The sequence below is a fragment of the Sphaeramia orbicularis genome, chromosome 7, assembly GCF_902148855.1.
Source record: "Sphaeramia orbicularis chromosome 7, fSphaOr1.1, whole genome shotgun sequence".
Taxonomy (NCBI): Eukaryota; Metazoa; Chordata; class Actinopteri; order Kurtiformes; family Apogonidae; genus Sphaeramia; species Sphaeramia orbicularis.
In genome coordinates, this window is record NC_043963.1 from 11,801,664 (window position 1) to 11,821,668 (window position 20,005).

Here is a 20,005-nt window from a genome sequence, read left to right on the forward strand (position 1 = left end):
AAAAATCTATCATTAAATTTTAAGGAAATATTGATGTTTTGATCTCAAATCAGCATGGACGGGACATCTTACAGCTTTAGACATGTTGTGTCCCAATACTTCTGTCCATATAGTTTATAAACTGATTCTTCCTTATTATGTGATAACTTCACAGGACAAATATTTTCATTTAACACATTTTTTGGTCATTAAAATACCAGAGAAAATGCAGGAAATGACTGTGATAAGAACAGAGAACTTAGTAAAGATAAAAACGAAAAATTTGAGAAAGACTTAAATAAAACAATAAAATTAAATAAAACAATAGAATCACTAAGAATCATAAAAATATAGAGCAACAACTGAATCGATGAAGACAAGAACAGCTGCATAAACCGTAAAATAGAACAGTAAAATAAAGTTAATTTTTTAGTTTACTATGTTTATTTTATGTTAGTTATCTTTTATGTTTAATTTATCTAATTGACTAGTTTTCATTTATATTTCATTAAATTTCTTTGGATTACTTTTGGTTTTTCAAGTATTAATGAGGACAGTCTTTACCAGTAGAAGCTACATGAAAGAATGTACGTATTCAAGTCCTTTTCATCTTGAACACCAACATCACCTTAGATCCTTTTTATTACAACAATGTAGATTTGGTGTCAGTTAACATTATTATTTTGTCGCTGCTAGTTTTCGTTTGAGCAAAATCCCAGAGAAAACGCAGGAAATGACTGTGGTAAGAATAATGAACTTAGTACAGAATAAAACTGAAAAATTAGCGAAAGACTTACAACCAGCAACCTGAGAAATCTGAGTAATTATCTTAGTTATTTTTTATGTTTAATTTATTTAATTGACTAGTTTTCTTTTATATTTTTATTCAGTTTTTTTTAATTACTTTTGTTTTTTCAGGTATTAATGGCGACAGTCTTTACAAGTAAAAGCTAGATGAAAGAATGTACGTATTTAAGTCCTTCTCTTCTTGAACACCAACATCACCTTAGATCCTTTTTATTACGGCAAAGTGGATTTAGTGTCAGTTAACATAATCATTTTGTCACTACTGGTTTCAAGTCTGATATAAAACTGCTGTGGCAAAGTGGATTTAGTGTCAGTTAACGTAATCATTTTGTCACTACTGGTTTCAAGTCTGATATAAAACTGCTGTATCTTCTGACTGTGTGAATGTCATTCCCATTTACCCACAATACATTTCTGCTGTAATATTCCAGGGGAAAATTGCACGGAACTGATTCATGCGTTTGTGTCTATTTGTGTCTGCTCTGTTTGTTTAGGTTTGTTAGGACACTTGAGCTTAGACCCGACAGCTTGTCCAATAATTTTCCACATCCTGCGTAAGAGCCACAGAATTTACATCCTTCATTATTCAGTCGGCCGTACTGATGCGTTCACAATTGCCGCTGTGGCCTCCCTGCCTCAGCTGGAAATCTGCTCATAAATACCACTTCTAAAGAGGTTACTGTAATAATATAACACTGATCTTACGCTTTTATGAGCCCCCGACATCAAATGAGTCACACGAGCAACAAAACAAGTAGGTCATAAAAATCAAATGATGGAATGACATCAAATAAAAAGCAAATAAAACACATAAATCAACTCATTTTACTTAGGGTTGCAGGAAAGTACACATTAGTTTGGGAGTTCTTTCAAGTTGGTCAGCTGATCCTTAGCCCCCCCCCCCCTTCTAAATCCTATTTTGAGCCCTGGTAATAACATAAACATGAAAAAAGGAGCATCTAAACAAGCTATATGCAACATCTCTACGTGTAAATATTCAAAGATAAGCTTAAAGGGGTCATATTTTGCTAAATTTGCAAAATTTCACAAAAGTAATAGAGTCTTATTATATCCTCCAATAACACATTAAGGATGGAATTTTGCATTTCAGAGTATTTCTATGAGTGACCTATAAAGGGTTAAAGGGTCATATTTTACGAAACCCACTTTTATTAGTCTTTGGTTCATTTATTTGTGTATTTGGACCCTAATAGTTCATAAAGTTTGAATTTGAACCCTCCAGGTGCTGCAAAGTTATCTTTTTATTCATTTTTGGCAAAAATCGAGTGGATTTCTACAACCTGTTTTAATTCCTGCTTAATTTGTAAAGTTTTATAACTAAATCTCACTGAGGAAGAAAAATCCCCCATTAAACTTTAAGTAAATATTGATGTTTTTAATTGGTTACGTCTATAACTAGTTACGACATTTGCACATATAAGGTCAAGACTTCTGAGGAACATTTCTCCGAGTACCACATAATTGTTTACCAGCAGCAGCGGTTGTAGTAAAAACTGAAAATATGTCCAAACTTTGAGCCGATTACCTAAAATGTTCCGTTGTTGGTTGTATTAACGAACACAAGAGGTTGAACGGGACAGAGCAGCACGGTCAACAACCTGGAGGGGGTGGGGTGTGAAGTGGCTCATGTGCATTTAAAGGGCCAGCGCTCAAAACCACCTTTCTGGTGTCGTTACTCAGAAATAGGGTTGAAGATGGACCTGTGGAGTTGAATTAATGAAGAATTCAGACCCAAGCAGAGCATTTACAGTTTATGTAGACCACAGGAAATGATTTAAAATGCATAATTCCAGTTAAAAAAAGCAAAATATCGCTCCGTTAAAGTATCATCATGGTGTTTAGAATAAAGAGCTCTGAAGTTCTGCCAAAGATGCCAATGATTAGGATTAAAAGATATGAACTGAATCTATTTTCAGTGACGGGCCAGGGGAATTATGTGACCACTAGAGGGAGCAGTGAGTCACTCCGAGGAAAACTGACACCACGGGGCCTCAGAAAGTGACCAGATGGGATGAGAACCACTAAGAAACAACTTTTAGGCTCTGTTCAGACAGCAGGTCTTAATGCACAATTCGGACTTTTTGGTGAAATCCGATTTTTTTGTATGCTCGTTCATATTACAGTACATATTAAATCCCACTTCTATCAGTTTTGAGTATGAACTGAATGTGACCCTGAAGTGACCCACATGCACAAAAGAGGTCCTGATGTAATACGTGACCATGCAGGCATGCACTGTGTTTACGGAAGCAAACATGGTTTTCCCGCCACTCCTCCTGCTGGGACGCAGAATTGTGAAGTTTGTCGCATTTCAATGACATAAAGGTCGGATAAATACGACCTGGCCATTCAGACTGAAGTTGCATTGTAAAATATCAGATACGTATTGGATTTAGGACCACATATGAAAGTGGCCTGGGTCGGATTTGAAAAAATTGGATTTGTGCTGTTCAAACTGGATTTAACAGATCGGACACAGGTCACATAGGCAAAAAAATCGGATTTGGGCCACATTTACCTGCAGTCTGAAAGTAGCCTTAGAGTCAAAGAAAGCGACAAAGTGATAAAAGCTAGAAGCACTGTTTCCATTTTCTCCACTGGACACAGATATAAATGAAAAGAATTGAGTTTGATGGTGAAATGTCAGCGTTTCTTCTACACAGATGAGTTTTATTATGAGACTTATGGAGGTAGAAAGTTATTATGGGATGCAGTTTTCTTTGCTAAGTTCCTGTTTGTTGATCCGTGGTTCAGATTAAACTGTGATAGTTCTGACCTTGTTGTTGGATTCCAAACAGATCTTTAGTTCAGCTACTGACAACACAAATCGTACAGAAAACAGAGGTGATTAATGGTTTTACTGTGGCTGTTTTCTGTCTAAAAACAGAGCTAAGCTAACAGAGCTATAATGTAAACTATCAGCTGATGTAGCACATGAAGATTATATAACACAGTGTATTTTAACCAACCGTCAAAATAAGCTGCCCTGAGTTTTATTTTGAAGATGAAAACTTGATGATACCATCATACAGATGTGTGTAAACAATCTTTATACTTTATTCAGTGAGTGATACAGTGTGTGGATACATAGCGTTGATTCGTTGGTTGTTTCGGTTGCAGTTGACTTCTCCTGTGATTGATAATTTGGAATGTCAATACTACAAATAAATAAAGCCGTAAAAGTAGGCCAATAAAAGTAAAATCAGTGCAGTATGTTTTAAGACAAATGTTTTAAGTGTCACTCTCTGGCTCCTCTGGCCTGATTTCCTCAGGCAGTTCATTCTATAGCCTGTGAATGTTCTGTAACATTAGTTTTCAGCCACACCTCAGGAACAGATAAGAGTCCTCTATTCTGAGGATCTCAGGCTACATATGGGCTTGAATGCAGAGCAGATATATTGTATAGCAGGTGAAAGGTCATATATAATCTTTCACCCATAAAGACCCAAACAGCCACTGGCGACCAAAAGCATCTATTGATTGTGTGTGATTGTGTCTAGTGAATTTCTTTCTTTTTTTTTTGTATTCTACTTTTGGAGGCGCACAATGAAAATAAATTTTAAAAAAATTGATTAAAAAAAAAAAGAAGAAAGGTTAAATACAGAGAAAAAATCCATGTGGGAACTGACACAGAAGTAGCACTAGGTCTTTATGGGTTCATTTATAAGCAGTGTCTTGACAAAGAAAACTGTCAACCAGAGTCACGGTGTCAACACAGACATCATCGTCCGCTAAATCTTATCTTTACAGCTAAACCAATTAGACGTAATCCTGTCTTGAGACGACTCTCTGAAGACGCTGTGCAACTGTGTCACTGTGTCAAACACCACCTCAGTCACGCTACTCACCTTCACAGAGTCTCCTCTCAAGAACCAGAGCATAGACAGACTGTGGGCCACCAGCACGACCTGGGCCAGGTCCGCTATGACGTCACACTGTACGAACTCTAAGATAGCGGTCAACGTCTTGTCCACCTCCACCTGCTGGGTTTTACCTGATGGGACAACAAATGGACATAAAGTATATTAAAGTAGACGTAAACATTTTACACTTGAATGATATGAATGAACACTAAACACAACAGATTTAATGTGAAGTTTTGTATCATATTATACTGAGGTAAAGGCCTGATTTTAGCATAATTTTTGCAGAATCGAATAGAATAGCCTTTATTGCCATTGTGTGCACGATGAAATTGGGAATGCTACTCCAGTCAGTACAAATAATATGAATTTAAAAAAAAAAAGTACATCAGAAAATAAGAATAGAGCAAGTATAAAATAAGAAAAATACAATATAAAATTTAACAAACGTAAAATAAGAATATAACTAAAAATCAAATAGACATAAAATATGAAGACACAATATTTACAATATTAACAGAATTCACAGTATGTATATCTATGAATATCAGCAATATTAACAGTTTGTACATGTACGAAAATCTATAAAAAATTGTACATTTGTGTTTGAATAAGTACTGAATAAATATTGCATTGTTATTGTAAGAACAGAGGATTATTGCACAAGAACTGTAGAAAATATAAAATAAAATAACAAGAAATGCAGGAAAGAGCTGGTAATAAGAATAATGAATTTAGTAAATAAATAATAAATCTACAGTGGCCTGGGTGAAACGAAAGAAAGCAAATCAATAAAACAACAGGATAACTAAGCACAATTCAAATATAGAACAACTGAATTGGCTAAAAAAAGAACAGCTCCAAGTAAAATAAACTCTTACTTTAACAACTATCCATCATCATCACTTTAGATCCTTTTCATTAAGAAAAAGTGGACTTCACGGGACATAACTTCAGTTATTGTAACTATTTTTTCACCACTAGTTTTCATTTTAGTGTCTTGTATCTTCTGGATGGTGTGAGCATCCTTCCCATTTACCCACAATACTTTTCAGCTGTAAACATCCATGGAGAATTACATTTAAGCTAACAGGTTAGCATCGTCTAGGTATTTTTTATATTTATTTTATGGAATTGACTAGTTCTAGATTTTTTTTGTTTTGTTTTGCTTTTGAATTAGTTTTGGTTTTCAGATATTAATGAGGACAGTCTTGACTGATAGAAACTTAATGAAAGAATGTAGAATAGAACAGAACAGAATAGAATAGAATAGACTTCATTGTCATTGTGTGCTACTCCAGTTATTGCAACCATATTGATAAAACACAAATACTTCAGAAAGCAAGAATAGAGCTAATATAAAATTACAAAAACTAAAAATAAGATTAAAAAAAAGAATATAAAATTACACAAAAGTAAGATAAAGAGCCAAGTAAAATAAAGATTAAAAATGAGACATAAAATATGAAGACACAATATTAACAGGATGTGACAATTTGTATACATATAAACAACATTAACAATATTGCTGTAAATGTTTTGGTTTTTTACACCCACTCTCTGGATGCATATAGTTTATGTGTATCTGTAAATTTTTTCTACGTTTGTAAAAACCTAATTTCTTTCAATAAAAAGAGAATTTAAAAAAAGAATAAAAGAATGTATTACCTATGTTTGTACTGAAGTCAATTTATTCTCAAACGCCAACATCACTTTAGATCCTTTTTATTACTTTTTATTAGACTTTTCAGTTAAAGTTATGATTTTATCACTAGTTTTAATTTCAGTTTCTTTCAGGTCCAATAAATAACTGCTGCATCCTCTGAATGTGTGGACTTCCTTCCCATTTGCTCCAAACAATACATTTTTACTGTAAACATCCAGGGTCAATGACATTGAAGCTAACGGGCTTAGCATCATATGTAGGGCAGTGGCCGTGGCGTGGATGCTGCGTAGACAGAGATGTGTCAGCAGTGGTCTCCGGTCTGCACTAAGCATGCTGCTGTAAATCTGGGGTTTAGCGTTCGGATTGCACAGCAAGACAGCTCAGCTAAATATAGCAGTGCTGACCTTATTTTTTTAGTGATACGCTGACAGACCTCTCATCCGTTCGGTGGGAGGAGCAAATGATGGACTGGTGTTGAGTCCGCGCCATGATTGACTTCAATGGAACGTATGCATTTATTCATGTTTAAATATGTCGATTGATATTTATTCACATCTTTCATATCCCACTTTAATTTTTTTTATCTCTCCAACACTTTCACACAATATGAACATATGAACTACGTATGAATATTTGTTCTGTTTGTGAGCTGAAAGCCTCCGTTCATGATGTAGAAAAATAAACATGAGTCACAGTGAGTTCTGTCTGCAAAATATGAATTAATGAAAATATATTGTAGAGTTTTTTTTTACTTTTAGCTTGTACAAACTCACATAAAGTCACATCACTTACTTTATTCTTACATCTCTCGTCTACATATCTCTTACATATTCTAATTATCATCATTCCTATTATTATTATTAACGCACAATTTTGTATTATACTCACTTTGCAGCTTTTAGGTGTATAACCAAAACAAGACAGAACATAATTAAAGGTTTTTGTTATGCATGTTTTTTCAATACATTTAACCTTCACTTTTATGTTTAGAGAATTTCAATGTAATTCTGTCACGTATTACTTCCAGCTGTTCTTGTTTTATTCAGATCATTTGTTCTGTACTTGAGTGACTGCAATTATCCCAAAAACCTTTCATTATTTTTAGATTGTGACTATTATCTTTTGCAGATTGTTGTTTGTTATGTTCTGTATGACAAAATGATAAATAACTAAAAAAAACAAAGTGTAAAAAAAAAACCCACAAAACTTTTCATTATTTTTATCGTCATTGTGTATTTTAATGTGATTAGTTTACTTATAACTGTATTGAAAGTAAAGCAATCACCTCAATAGGTTATTCACATTAATAAATAATATCTCAATAGACAAATTATACGCACTGAGTGAGGCCTCCCACAGCATGGCGTCAGGATTCTGCACATTTTCCACGTGGGACTTCAAGAGTTTTGTCAGATGAGAATGCCAGGTCTGTGCAATCTGCAAAAAAAAGCAAGAAAACAGAGAAATATACAAAAAAAAAAAACCCAAAAAAACAAGCAGAACGATGTGTGAACACTGTGGCCAAAATAATACATGTGTGGCATAATATAAGTGTTGTATTTTACCTGCGAGTACAATGAACGAACAACGGGCATCTTCCCCTCTTTCACAAACACACTTGCCAAAAGAAAATAACCCTCACAGCTGATGATGCTGTCTGCTCCGTATTCCTCAGAGGCGTGGTAAATCTGAAAGAATATGAGGGAAGACGTTTAATTACTACGTTAAGATACACTCTTATGTTATACGAGAAGTCACACATTATAGGAAAGGTGTAAAGCTGCCATCCTATAGTCTACGAGGTGAAAATTAAACACCACCTATTGTGCTGATGTTGCTGGTGGTGGAAGAAGTACTCACAGCCTTTCTTTAAGTAAAAGTACTTATATCATACTGTAACAATTCTCCACTACGAGTAAAGGGCATGCATTCAAACCCTTACTGAAGAGAAAGCATTGTTGAGAAAGCACTGTTGCATTGTATTGCTATAGATCAGACTTTTTCCAAAACGTAAGGGTTTGTATGACTGTACTGCCATGATCTAACTGTTGTGTATAATTCAATTACTGCATTATGTATTTGTTGTGGTTGAACGCTAAAATTACGAAAAATGTATTGTTTGATTCTTGTATGAAGTTAGTGATAAAGGTGTAAAAGCACTTGAGGGGTAGGATTAAATAAGTTTATACTTCTTCCTACTCCTTTTCGATCACACAAAATTCAGACTTGCACATACTTGAAGATAGATTCTGTTCATTTAAATGTTTTGTTTTTGTCTTATTTTGCTTTGTTTTGTTTCTTGGCATGTTCTAAATAAATAAATGGGTCCTGAAGCTGATGTTTCTGGGTCGCCATATATCTGATAACATACAGGATGGGAATTTATTTTCCATATTAAAAGAGGAGAATAGCATTCTCGAAAAGATATTAGAAATATCGACTTCATCAACAGTCACATTAAACATCGAGGTATAAAAGGCATTAGGTCATAACAAGACAGTGGCTAAAACTACAAAAACCTACAGTGGAGGAGTGGATTGACATCATTTCTGACATTTTTAAGATGGACGCATTTTAATTCAGGGGTCGCAAACAGCCCAATTTGATCTCAAGCAGGCCAATAAAATAAAAGTAAAATAACAGCAAAATGACCTAGAAATAAAACAACTCCAGAGTGCTCCCTCTAATTTTAGTGCAAAAATACTAAAATTACATTGTGAAAATATTTATATTTACAAACTATCCTCTCACACATAATGTGAATAACCCAAACAACCACGAACAACCTGGAATTTAACAATATTATGCCTCACCTTATTATTTACACATGTACATTACAATTTACAGATTGGAGTGGATCTACAAATACACAAAATAGTAAAAGTTTCATCATCTGGACCTGAAAAATGTATTATTTAATACATATTGTTTTGTGTAATTTTTGCACCATGTAAATTCATCCAGAGGGCCAGACTGAACACCTTGGTGGGCCGGTTTTGGCTGTATATCTGACATCCCTGGTCTAGAGGACTGTCATATGTTTGTAGCATCACTGTCCTGTGAAAACCACATTCATTTTTCATGAGCTCAGAAAAACAGGCCCGTTTTCTGTGTGATGATGTTTTTTCCAGAGGGTTTTTAACATTTATTTAGCTTAACCCATAAAGACCCAAACAGCCACCATCTACCAAAACCATCTACTGAACCTGTTTAATACCTGTTGATCCATTAATCATCAATCCTATCAATAAATGTACATAATTGGTGTAAAATGCAGTTTGTCATCTTTTCATGGTCATCAGATATGACCCATTTGGATGTTCAGAGGCTCCGTAGTTACCGTGGAAACACTGTCACCTTCTACAACATTGATTCACCAGTAAAACCCATGGAGTTGGATCGATGACAGTGGATGGAAACACTTGCTTTATGCTCAGTTAATGATAGATTTCACTGGAAAAGTCACTTTTTCTTGCATTTCCTCTGTTTCTGATGTAATAACCATAAAGTTTAATGTGAGCTTTTATGAACATCTACATGGTCGGTGAATTAAATATAGGAAAACACCTAATTTACACCGAAATGCAGAGGATATAATTATAATAAATGGTAACCAATCACTTAAGTTAAATATAGAGAAAAAAACTATTCTTGGAATTGCCACCAAAGTAACGCTGAGTCTTTATGGGTTAAGAAGGAAGAGGGACAGGTTTTGTTGATCCATAAATAAAAGGGGGTAAGTGGTTTTCACTGCACAGGAAGGTGATGAAAAACTGAACAGTCACTCAAAACTACTTCCCACCTCTGACTGATCTATAAAAAACCTTAGAAGCACTGAAACTCCTCCAGTTGGGTACATTTTGGGTCATTATACCATATTATTAAAAAGCCTTCATATCCTTAATACTACATCTGGTCAAAACTATGACGCACATCATTTGCAAAGTGTTTCCGCGCTGACTCCAGGTATCCTAACGCAGTGTGGAGGCGGCCCTGGCTCCTGTGCAGCCGGTGGAGGATCTCATGACCGCAGTCTGGGCTCTTCAACACCACCCACTCAGCCTGGGATAGAAACTCCATCGCTGAAACTAGATCTCCCAAACCTGGACATACACATACAGAACCACATCAATCATTTAATTATGCTTTTTTATTTTTTGGATCAGGATCTTTATATTCTCAAATATATATAAAAAACAATCTCTAACACAACACATATATACAGTGATGGGATCGTGCAATGACAGAATGAATGGCTGTGTGTTTGTTTCTGTATTTATTTATTATGTGGTGTTTGTGTCTGTGTTGTTTTTTTTATTATGCACTGACTGACACTTTTTTTTTTAATTTCGCTGTACATGTTACATGTTACAATGACACTAAAGGACTATTCTTCTATATAACAAGAAACATACAACTTTAACATGAAAGTGTCATATCAGGTTCCCCCCACCCACTCCAAGTACTGGACCCTCATTAAGTTTATATACAGCCTGACAGAATATACAGTCATGGGAAAAATTATTAGACCCCCTTAGTTTTCTTCAATATCTTGTTCATTTTAATGCCTGGTACAACTAAAGGTACATTTGTTTGGACAAATATAATGATAACAAAAATATCTCATAAGAGTTTAATTTCAGAGCTGATATATATCCAAAATCACTTCAGTTCTTATATCAATATCTATGGCATTGTAGTGACAAAAACAGTGCTTTTAGGCATTCCATGTTTTCCTTTCTGTCTGTTTTAGTCACATGATACACACAGGAGTTAGAACTTGATTGCATCACCATTGTTTTTGATGACTTTTAGTGGTCTAATAATTTTTTCCGCGACTGTATGTTCATACACAAGTGCATATTGCTAAGTTCACATACACATAAATAAAAATAAAGGGGAAGAAAGAAAATAAATAAATAAATAGGCAAATAATTAAAAAGGGGGGGGGTGGGGGGGGTACACAGATATTATATGTTGATAGCTACCATACCTTCTACAAAGCAGATAAATGGCTGCCAAGTAGCATAGAACGTGGAACCGCTAACGATATATCTAATTTTTTTTTAGGTGAATATAACGCATAACCCAGGGTTTTTCAACCTTGGGGTTGGGACACCACGTGGGGTCACCTGAAATTCAAATGGATCACCTGAAATTTCTGGTAATTGATAAAAAAATTAAAACTTACTACTAAAAATAGTGAATTGACAGAGACAATCCCAATCCATTAAAGACATGACAAACTGTGAAGCTGAAACTGAAGCACTGTGGTACTGTTTATCTTTCAAATGTTCATTGTGGTCGGTTTCAGATGCTGCAGCTCTTTCATAATTCATAGTTTGAGTTGTTGTTTGTTCAGTATTAATTGTCAGCCTTGTAAATCACTGCTGGACAGACTGTACATATCCTGACCAAGGAAAATCAAATTCTCACTTTGTGCAGTAATCTACACCTGGATTTTCTGCCTCCGTCCATAATAATATACATTATATAGACTAAATGTCGTCTAAAATTAATGTTTATTTGCAACATAGTACAGCAAACTATTACATGATCAAAAACAAATAAATTTTAGCAAAAAAATTTCTCTGTTTTGAATGTCTTGGGTCGTCAAAAATTTGTGATGTTAAAATGGGGTCACGGGCCAAAAAAGATTGGGAACCACTGGTTTAACCTCTCTAATGACACCTTTAAAGAATCTGTATGTGCTGAGACCATTTTGTCGTTGTTCCTCACCAGTGTTGGCCTCAGCCAGCAGTAGGTACGCAGGGACCAGTTGAACTGCGCTGGGGCCGTTGACGTCAGTGGAGCAGCGAAGGAAAAACTGGGCGGCAGGTAGAGCCTCCTGATGTTTCCCCTCTGCTATTTTCCTCTCGGCCTCTGATTTGCAAATGGTGATCAGCTCCGTCTAAGCATAAACCCAGGCCCGATATATCAGGTTATGCTATCCCAACTGTAGATTAATTAATCATAAACTAATGCCCTTTCCAGGAATCTACAACACAGCAGCATACAGGAATTAAACAGTTGTACTTGGGTCAATATCACAGTAAGGTGCCTTTCAGACAAAAAAAAACAAAACTTGAGACTTTCTATTTAACTTTATATTCAATATGTTAAGTAGACTGTAGGCAAGTACAAGCAGACCACAAAATATGTCCACCCGTCATGGACAAATACATGTAAAAAAAAAAAAAAAAATCATTTTTCATTGCGTAGCAGTTATAAAATGTACATTTTCATCAAGATATATGGTCCCTTTCTTAATAGTATATGTTAGTTAATTGGAAAACCATTTTAATAATTGTGTAATTACGGCAAAAAGGGTGTTTTCCCGTAAACTCTGTATAGTTTTCTTTTCTCAAAAAACTACCATGCCGAAACTTTTAAGCTAACAATCTTGCCCTCGTGTTTAAATTTAGCTAACTTTTAAAAATGTTGTTTATTTTCTTTTTTTGTAACTTAAATCTTTATTGAGTTTTATGGACAATTATAATAACCAAAAAAACAAAACAAAAAAAAGAACAGACAAACAAGAGAACAAATGAGTACAAAAGAAAACAATGTGCCCAGGTAGCAACAATCAGCGAGTCTATAGATTTTGTGTAAAATTAGTCCATTTATTCCACTTTTTATCCAGTTGTGGTTTGTGCAGTCTCAGTCTGTGTGTTAATTTTTCTATTAGAAATATTTCTTCAATTGTGGATATCTACTGGTCCTTTGATGGAATGGTTGCAGCTATGAAGAGTATTTTAACCAAATATTCTTCCTTTTTAAAAATTGTAGTGTCCTGAAAGTTACAAAGACATAGAACATCAGGAATCAGTGGAATTGAATAACTTAACACATGGTACAGTACGTCCCCAATCATGTTCCAAAACACAGTTATATATGGACATTTCCAAAATATATGTGAATGGCCTACATCAACTTCACCACATTCACGCCGACACCTTTGGCGCGTCTGCATCAGCATCTTCCAGGCAGTCCTTGCTTTGTTTATTTTCATAAAACATGAAGGCTTTAATAGGTTTAATAGGGCGGCTGCGGCTCAGGAGGATAGAGCGGGTCCTCCAATCACCACAGGGTTGGCAGTTATTATTATTAATGACGATCAGCTCTGTGTTAACATTATATTGTATCGACCACTGTCAGTCAGTCAGTCATCTTCTGAACCGCTTTATCCTGCTGGAGCCTATCCCAGCTGCCTATGGGTGAAGGCGGGGTACACCCTGGACGTGTCACCAGTTCACATCGCAGGGCTGTAGATTACTGTAGTCACATCAAACCTTTAATCACTTTATCAATGAAACAGGCTCTGAAAACAGTCTGTGAAGTGACTACAGAGTCATTACTGGCCCTCATAGAAGTATTAGTTAAACAGCTTTTTCATTTTAACTTTAACACAGCTGTTTGATTTTAATGTAACTTCTCTCTTTCCATGTTTCCCCCATTTTCAAGAACAACCTACTGTTCCGGCCCCTTTTGTCCACACTTGGAACACGTCACTCCGGCTTTAAAAGCACTTCACTGGATCCCAGCCTGTTTAGAATACACTTTACATTTTTAATAATCACTTACAGCCCAGAGAGTGTTAACTCCTGACCTCCTAAGAGCCTACATGAAACCTGACCTGAGACCTGCTGCTGGGTCATTCTTGGTCATTCCTCACTCAGACCAAAACTGTGACTGCTCCTTTTTCTGTCTTGACCCCCCCACAGATGTAGAATGACCTGTAGGAGGAGCTCAGGGAGGTGAACACACTGAGCCTCATGCAACACTTTTTTTTAAAATTTTCTTTTAATGTTCAATAAGGAGAAAATATAAGGGATGTCAGCTCCGGATGCAGCAAATATTCTACTACACATGTGACTAGTTAATATACTGTTTGCATCTTTGGCTAATGGCTAATGCTAACAGCCCCAGCTCTATGGGTTTGTTGTAATGAGAAAGTCATACTTTTACTTTAGCAGCGTGCTGACTATAGTTCAGTTAAACATTTGCATGATGAAGCATGAACCAAATGTCAAAAATTACACACTTCTACCACTGCACTTTAACTCGACTAATTTCCTCCAAGTCATTTATTTACTGATCATATTATTCACATTAACCCTTAAAAACCCAAACATCCACAATCTACCAAAATCATCTACTGATTTAAACTGTTTAATCCCTGTTAATCCACTAATCCATGTAAATAATTGGTGTAAAATGCAGTTTGTAATCCTTTCATGGTCATCAGATATGACCCATTTGGATGTTCAGAGGCTCTGGGAAACACCGTCATCTTCTTTAACATTGATTTACCAGTAAAACCCATGGAGTTGGATCAATGACAGTGGATGGAGACACTGGGTTTATGTTCACTTATTGATAGATTTTGCTGAAAAACTCACTTTTTCTTCAGTTTTCTCTATTTGTGACATAATAACCCTCAACTTTACTCTAAGCTTTTATGAACATCTACATGATCAGTGAATTAAATGTTGGAAAATACCTGATTTTCCCAAAAAGAAAAAAAAAACAACACAAAACACAGAAGATAATATTAGAATAAATGGTGATAAACCACTTAAGGACAGTTAAATATAGATGAAAATTTCATTTGGGAACTGCCACAAATGTCACACTGGGTCCTTATGGGTTAAGATTTCAACACAAAGTTTATATGAAGTGTTCATTTGGGTAATAGTTTGTGTAATGAATCGTATGTGAATTGAAACACTTGCTTGATCGCAACAATGAATTAAAAACTACATATTTATTGACTTAAGGAGTTTCCTCTGTAAAATACGCAACAGCAAACAGATCACAAGATGAAGAAGATACAAATCTGTGTATATTTAAATGTAGCATCATCAGAAGGACCAACAGTGAGCCACAGCAGAGGGATGTGATGATCATACACATACATTTGAGGAATGTGTCCATTTGTTTACCATTAATTTTTTTTATCGATTTTAAGGTTCTCTTGCTGGTTTTTAAATGTCTTAACGGACTTGCGCCCTCCTATTTATCTGATCTGCTTTTACCATATCAACCCTCGCGGACCCTGAGGTCCTCCGGCACTGGCCTTTTAACCATACCAAAACCCAGAACAAAAACCCACGGTGAGGCAGCATTTAGCCACTATGGCCCCCACCTGTGTAACAGCCTGCCGGAGAGCCTCAGGACTGCAGAGACTGTTGTTATTTTTAAAAGAAGATTAAAGACACACCTTTTTAATCAGGCTTTTAACTAATTTTTTAAACTCTTCTAGTTCTTATTTTATTTTATTTATCACTGATATTTTATCTATTCTATTTTATTTATAATCTTACGTATTTTACTCTTGGTACTGTATTTATTTTATTTTATTTATTCTCTTAGTCCTATGTTATGCTTAGTCTTTAGCTTTTAACACCAGTGTTTCCTCAGGGGGGTCCTCCACACTGGGAGCTGTGTCTGGTCTGCTAGTGGGGGTACTGTCCTTGGGTCCCTTTGGCCCGGCTGGCTGGGGGTCCTCCCTTCGATGTGGGGGTCCACCTGTCTGTCTGAGTCGGGGGGCCTGGGTGCTGGTCCCCCCGATGGCACGGCCTGCGGCTCCTCCCAGTGTGGACGGCCCCAAAGGTGGCGTTTCCTTGATCCTCAGTGCCATGCCATGTCTCCCTGTTGTGTGCGTGTGCGTGCGTGTGTAAGTGTGTGGGCGTGTGTGTGTGTGTGCGTGTCTAGTATGGAGGGTGGGAGGGAGGAGTTTTCTTTGTAATTGTTTTTCTGTTTTTATTGTGTAATTGTTTGTAATTCTGTAAAGCACTTTGTGTTGCATCTGTGCATGAAAAGCGCTCTATAAATAAAGGTTGATTGATTGATGATTGATTAATTTACCCATAAACACTATATCACAGCAGGTGTTGTGTCGTGTGCAAAATCTCTGATACACGGCCAAGAACTGGAGAGATGCCTCCAAAAATAAGCTACAAGGAAACTTCTATTTGTCTTCCTCCAGTTGTCATCATGGAGCACTTGGCTTGGGAAAGGTGCTTTTTTGCATCAATTTTCATGTCAAACCATTTTTGTGTTATTTTCAGTTACTGAGTGTCCCTCTGTTTATATGACATTTACAGCATCCCAGATGTTTTCCATTACTGGGTTTTTGATCCTCCTGTAAAACCAGTGCTGATGCATTGAAAAATCATGTTTATTCTATTTATGTTTATTTAACAGTTTGTGCACTTCACTGCTTAAGTTGTTCTTTTAGGAATAACTGGAGGAACTGACCAACGCACAGTCAGACACTTCACATACAATATCATCTAAAATCTTTAAATGTATAGATTTATGTAGGATTACTGGAGTAATAGTATTTCTTTAGCCCAAGAATATTATCCAAATATTATAGCTAATCTAAAATATACAATGATGGTATGATAATAATATGGATTTTCTTTACATTCCGCAAACGTAACACTTGTTGCTGTCAACTGGAATTTTTTTTAGCTATATAGATAACTATAACCTAGACCATTCATTTAAGAGCAAAAATAAGAAAACATTTTTGAATCGCAGAAATCAATGCATCAGCACAAAATAAGAACAAATCAATGAAGAGAAAATCTGTTTATACACTGTTGTAATAATTTTGTTTTCAGACACATTCCTCTTTTTATTCCTATTTGTACACATCAATAATCATCTCTGACCAAGTGTAATGATTACATACTGAGTACCAGTTTATCTATTAAGAATAAATCACATTGTCACGATCGTTTCATGGAAAGCGGTAAAAAATAATTCACTCCAATTTGTGATTAAGGCCCAGTGTCGTGTTTAAATTTGAATGAAATCTGCCAGTTGTTTGTGAAATGATCTGTTACTCATTTTGAAATATTACTATTTAGATAATGGTGCATTATTATTGGGGTCAATATATAACTGAGGGACTTTTTGAGTTCCCTTTACAGGGTAACATAGTTGACAGGTATAGTTGACATTTTTACTGTTTTCAGGCCTAAAATCAGCATAACCATAACACCACAGAGCATTTTTACAGAAAGATTCCTCTAAATATCATATATACAATTGAGTAAAATTGAAACTGAAAGTTATTTATAAAGATAATCTAGTAGGGCTGTTGATGTAAGAGTGCGATACATACACATTTAACTCACATACTACGTTATATGACATAACTAAGAAAGAGGACAAGAACATATCTTGGAGTCTTGCCAGTGTTTTCTTCAGGAGGAAATGACATCATGTGAAGCAAGTCATGTGATCTGGAATTAACACACTTCTTTGAGAAGTGGTTTTGTCATGGGTAACTTAAATGAAAATGATTTCTCGGACACAGATACAATTTGTTATTTTCCATATAAAATTTGATATATTACCAAAAAAGAAATATCTGTCATGATTATCTCAACTTAATAAAAAGAACACAATCCAAAAAATTTTGAATAAGCTCATTTTATTACAGTTTAACTAATTAGAAGGTAGTTGTTTTTAAATTCAGACCGTTATTTAGTTGATATTTTAGTATATCCAGTCATTTATTAGTTATTTATTAATCATTTATAATAAGTGATTGTTTCCGTAATTAAATAATTATAGAACTTATAAAGACATGGTCATAATGAACATAAAAAACATTATTATTATTATTTTTTTTTACTTTTAATAAAGATATAGGCTATGCAAGATATATCCCATGGATTTCAAAAGTTCCTCAGTTATATATTGACCCATTGTTAGATCACATTTCATACATACTCACCTTTTTATACAGGATTTCAGAACGGCCAGTTTGACTGAGTGTTTGGGTGCGAATGGGAATGAGCAGCTGACAGATCCTCTCATGGATCCCCACCCAGTCAGCCTGCTGGTGGTCTTCATCGCTGAGGGACAATAAAAACATCAAAATATATGACAAGGAATTCAACTATAGATCATACTCAAATCTTGGTTTCTGGAAATTCAGTAAAAATAGTAAAACGATTGCCTATGCTTAGGAGTCAATAATAAGAAATCCTTCTATATTGCTTCAGAGAAGTTTTCAGAGGAGAACTGTGTTGATGTCACATGCCAGGGCAGGTATGATATCATCCACTGATGTAACAGCAAAGTATAGTCAAAAACAGATCAGCTGGTTTGGATTCATTTCACATTTCTAACCCAAAGTCTCTATAGAATCAGAAAAAAAAAATTAAAATACCATCGGAGTGCACAGAGGCTATACTAAATTGTATGCCGTTACATAAGTGGTCTGTAATCTTCCTCATCTGGCTCTCCTCTTCTGAACACTTCTGGCTTGAGTCTCCATGCATTTTTCTTCCTCTCTTTTCTCTTTTTTTCCATCTTATTGAGTGATGAGCACATGTTTTGGTTTTTTTTGCTGGTGTGTTTGTGTTTCTCAAGACAGAAGCCAAAAGAAGACAGTGATCTGGCCACGTCACACGAACAGTAGCAGTGACATATAGTCTGCATGTGTTTGCCCAGAAAATAGTCCATGGTATGACTACACATTTCAAGAGGGCGTCTGAGTTCACAGTCAGTGTATGTTATTGTCTGTGAGCTTTCTTTATCAACCTGTCTAAAGGTAAGCTGTACAAAGTGTAAAAATTGTGAAGATTTGTCTTGTTAGAGGTCAGATGTTGTGAAAAGCTCATAGACTCTTCAATAAACCATCCCCACTGTAGATTAACAACTATTTTAAAACACTGACTAACCTTTTTCTTTGCAAAAATACAGATATATCCTTACTCTTGACTTGTCTCTTGAGCAAAGGAGCAGTACGTAAACTCACACTGTAGCCTACTTTGTATTTAATTACAGACATGACATTCATTTACTTGGCTGATTGGAATGTCACATACCCATTCACCAGGTTATGTTAGTATGATACATTGTAGAAAGTTAAATGCATGCACATTTAAAGTACAGCTTAGAAATGCAAAAAAGTAGTTGTATTTGACAGAATTTTTTTTTTTTTTTCCCCCAATGCTGCCGTTTTCAATCTGAACTGTTCTCCAGAGGAAAACAAGCTGAATATGTGGCTGTAAGCTCCCTTAAATAGACTTGGCTTTAGTGGCTCATCCCCTTAAATCCCTATGGGGAAGGATGTCACCACATGCTACTCTTCACTCCTCTGAGCCAAGTAGGATTTCACTGAGCACTATCTTATGATCTGTAATTAAGTCAATGCAATCATGTCCACCTTTACTTTGCTGGGCATAGTCTAACATAATGTCAGTGTAGATAAATGGACTGTTTTTGACCACCTCGTATTATGGAGAAGACAGTAATTCCTTCACAGTCACATGAAGAAAAATAGCCATGGCTTTAATTTCTTATCCAGCTGTTCCTCTCCCTCCTGCAGCCACAGTCACATGAACAGCCTTCAAGCCCAAGTGCTATGGGATTTTTGTAGTGGAAAGTATGGTGAATGCTGCCACCTAGTGGCCATTTTTCTTTCCTGATCTTTTGTACTTCAAAAAGGCAGGGGTACAATTTATTAATAAAGTAGTATGTTTTTCTTACAATTATACATTTATGAGCCAGCTCTATGGAAAATAAGTTTTTTGCAATAGTATCTGAATGACACAAATTACTTTTTAAAATTAAAACAAAATGACAAATAAATGTCCCCCTGGTGTCACTGGTGTTTTACCATATAACAGGAGTGGGT

At 35.6% G+C, this 20,005-nt stretch overlaps 1 protein-coding gene across 1 annotated transcript in view; it reads right to left on the reverse strand.

Annotated features, from left to right (window-relative positions):
- Positions 1-20,005, reverse strand: part of zmynd12 (zinc finger, MYND-type containing 12) — a 28,133-nt gene that overhangs the window by 5,526 nt on the left and 2,602 nt on the right. The window contains exons 2-7 of the mRNA XM_030138096.1: positions 18,095-18,215; positions 12,076-12,247; positions 10,270-10,439; positions 7,902-8,024; positions 7,677-7,773; positions 4,656-4,801 (exon numbers count right to left, since the gene is read on the reverse strand). Coding sequence (XP_029993956.1) covers positions 4,656-4,801; positions 7,677-7,773; positions 7,902-8,024; positions 10,270-10,439; positions 12,076-12,247; positions 18,095-18,215 — 829 coding nt within the window. The remainder of the gene's footprint in view (positions 1-4,655; positions 4,802-7,676; positions 7,774-7,901; positions 8,025-10,269; positions 10,440-12,075; positions 12,248-18,094; positions 18,216-20,005) is intronic.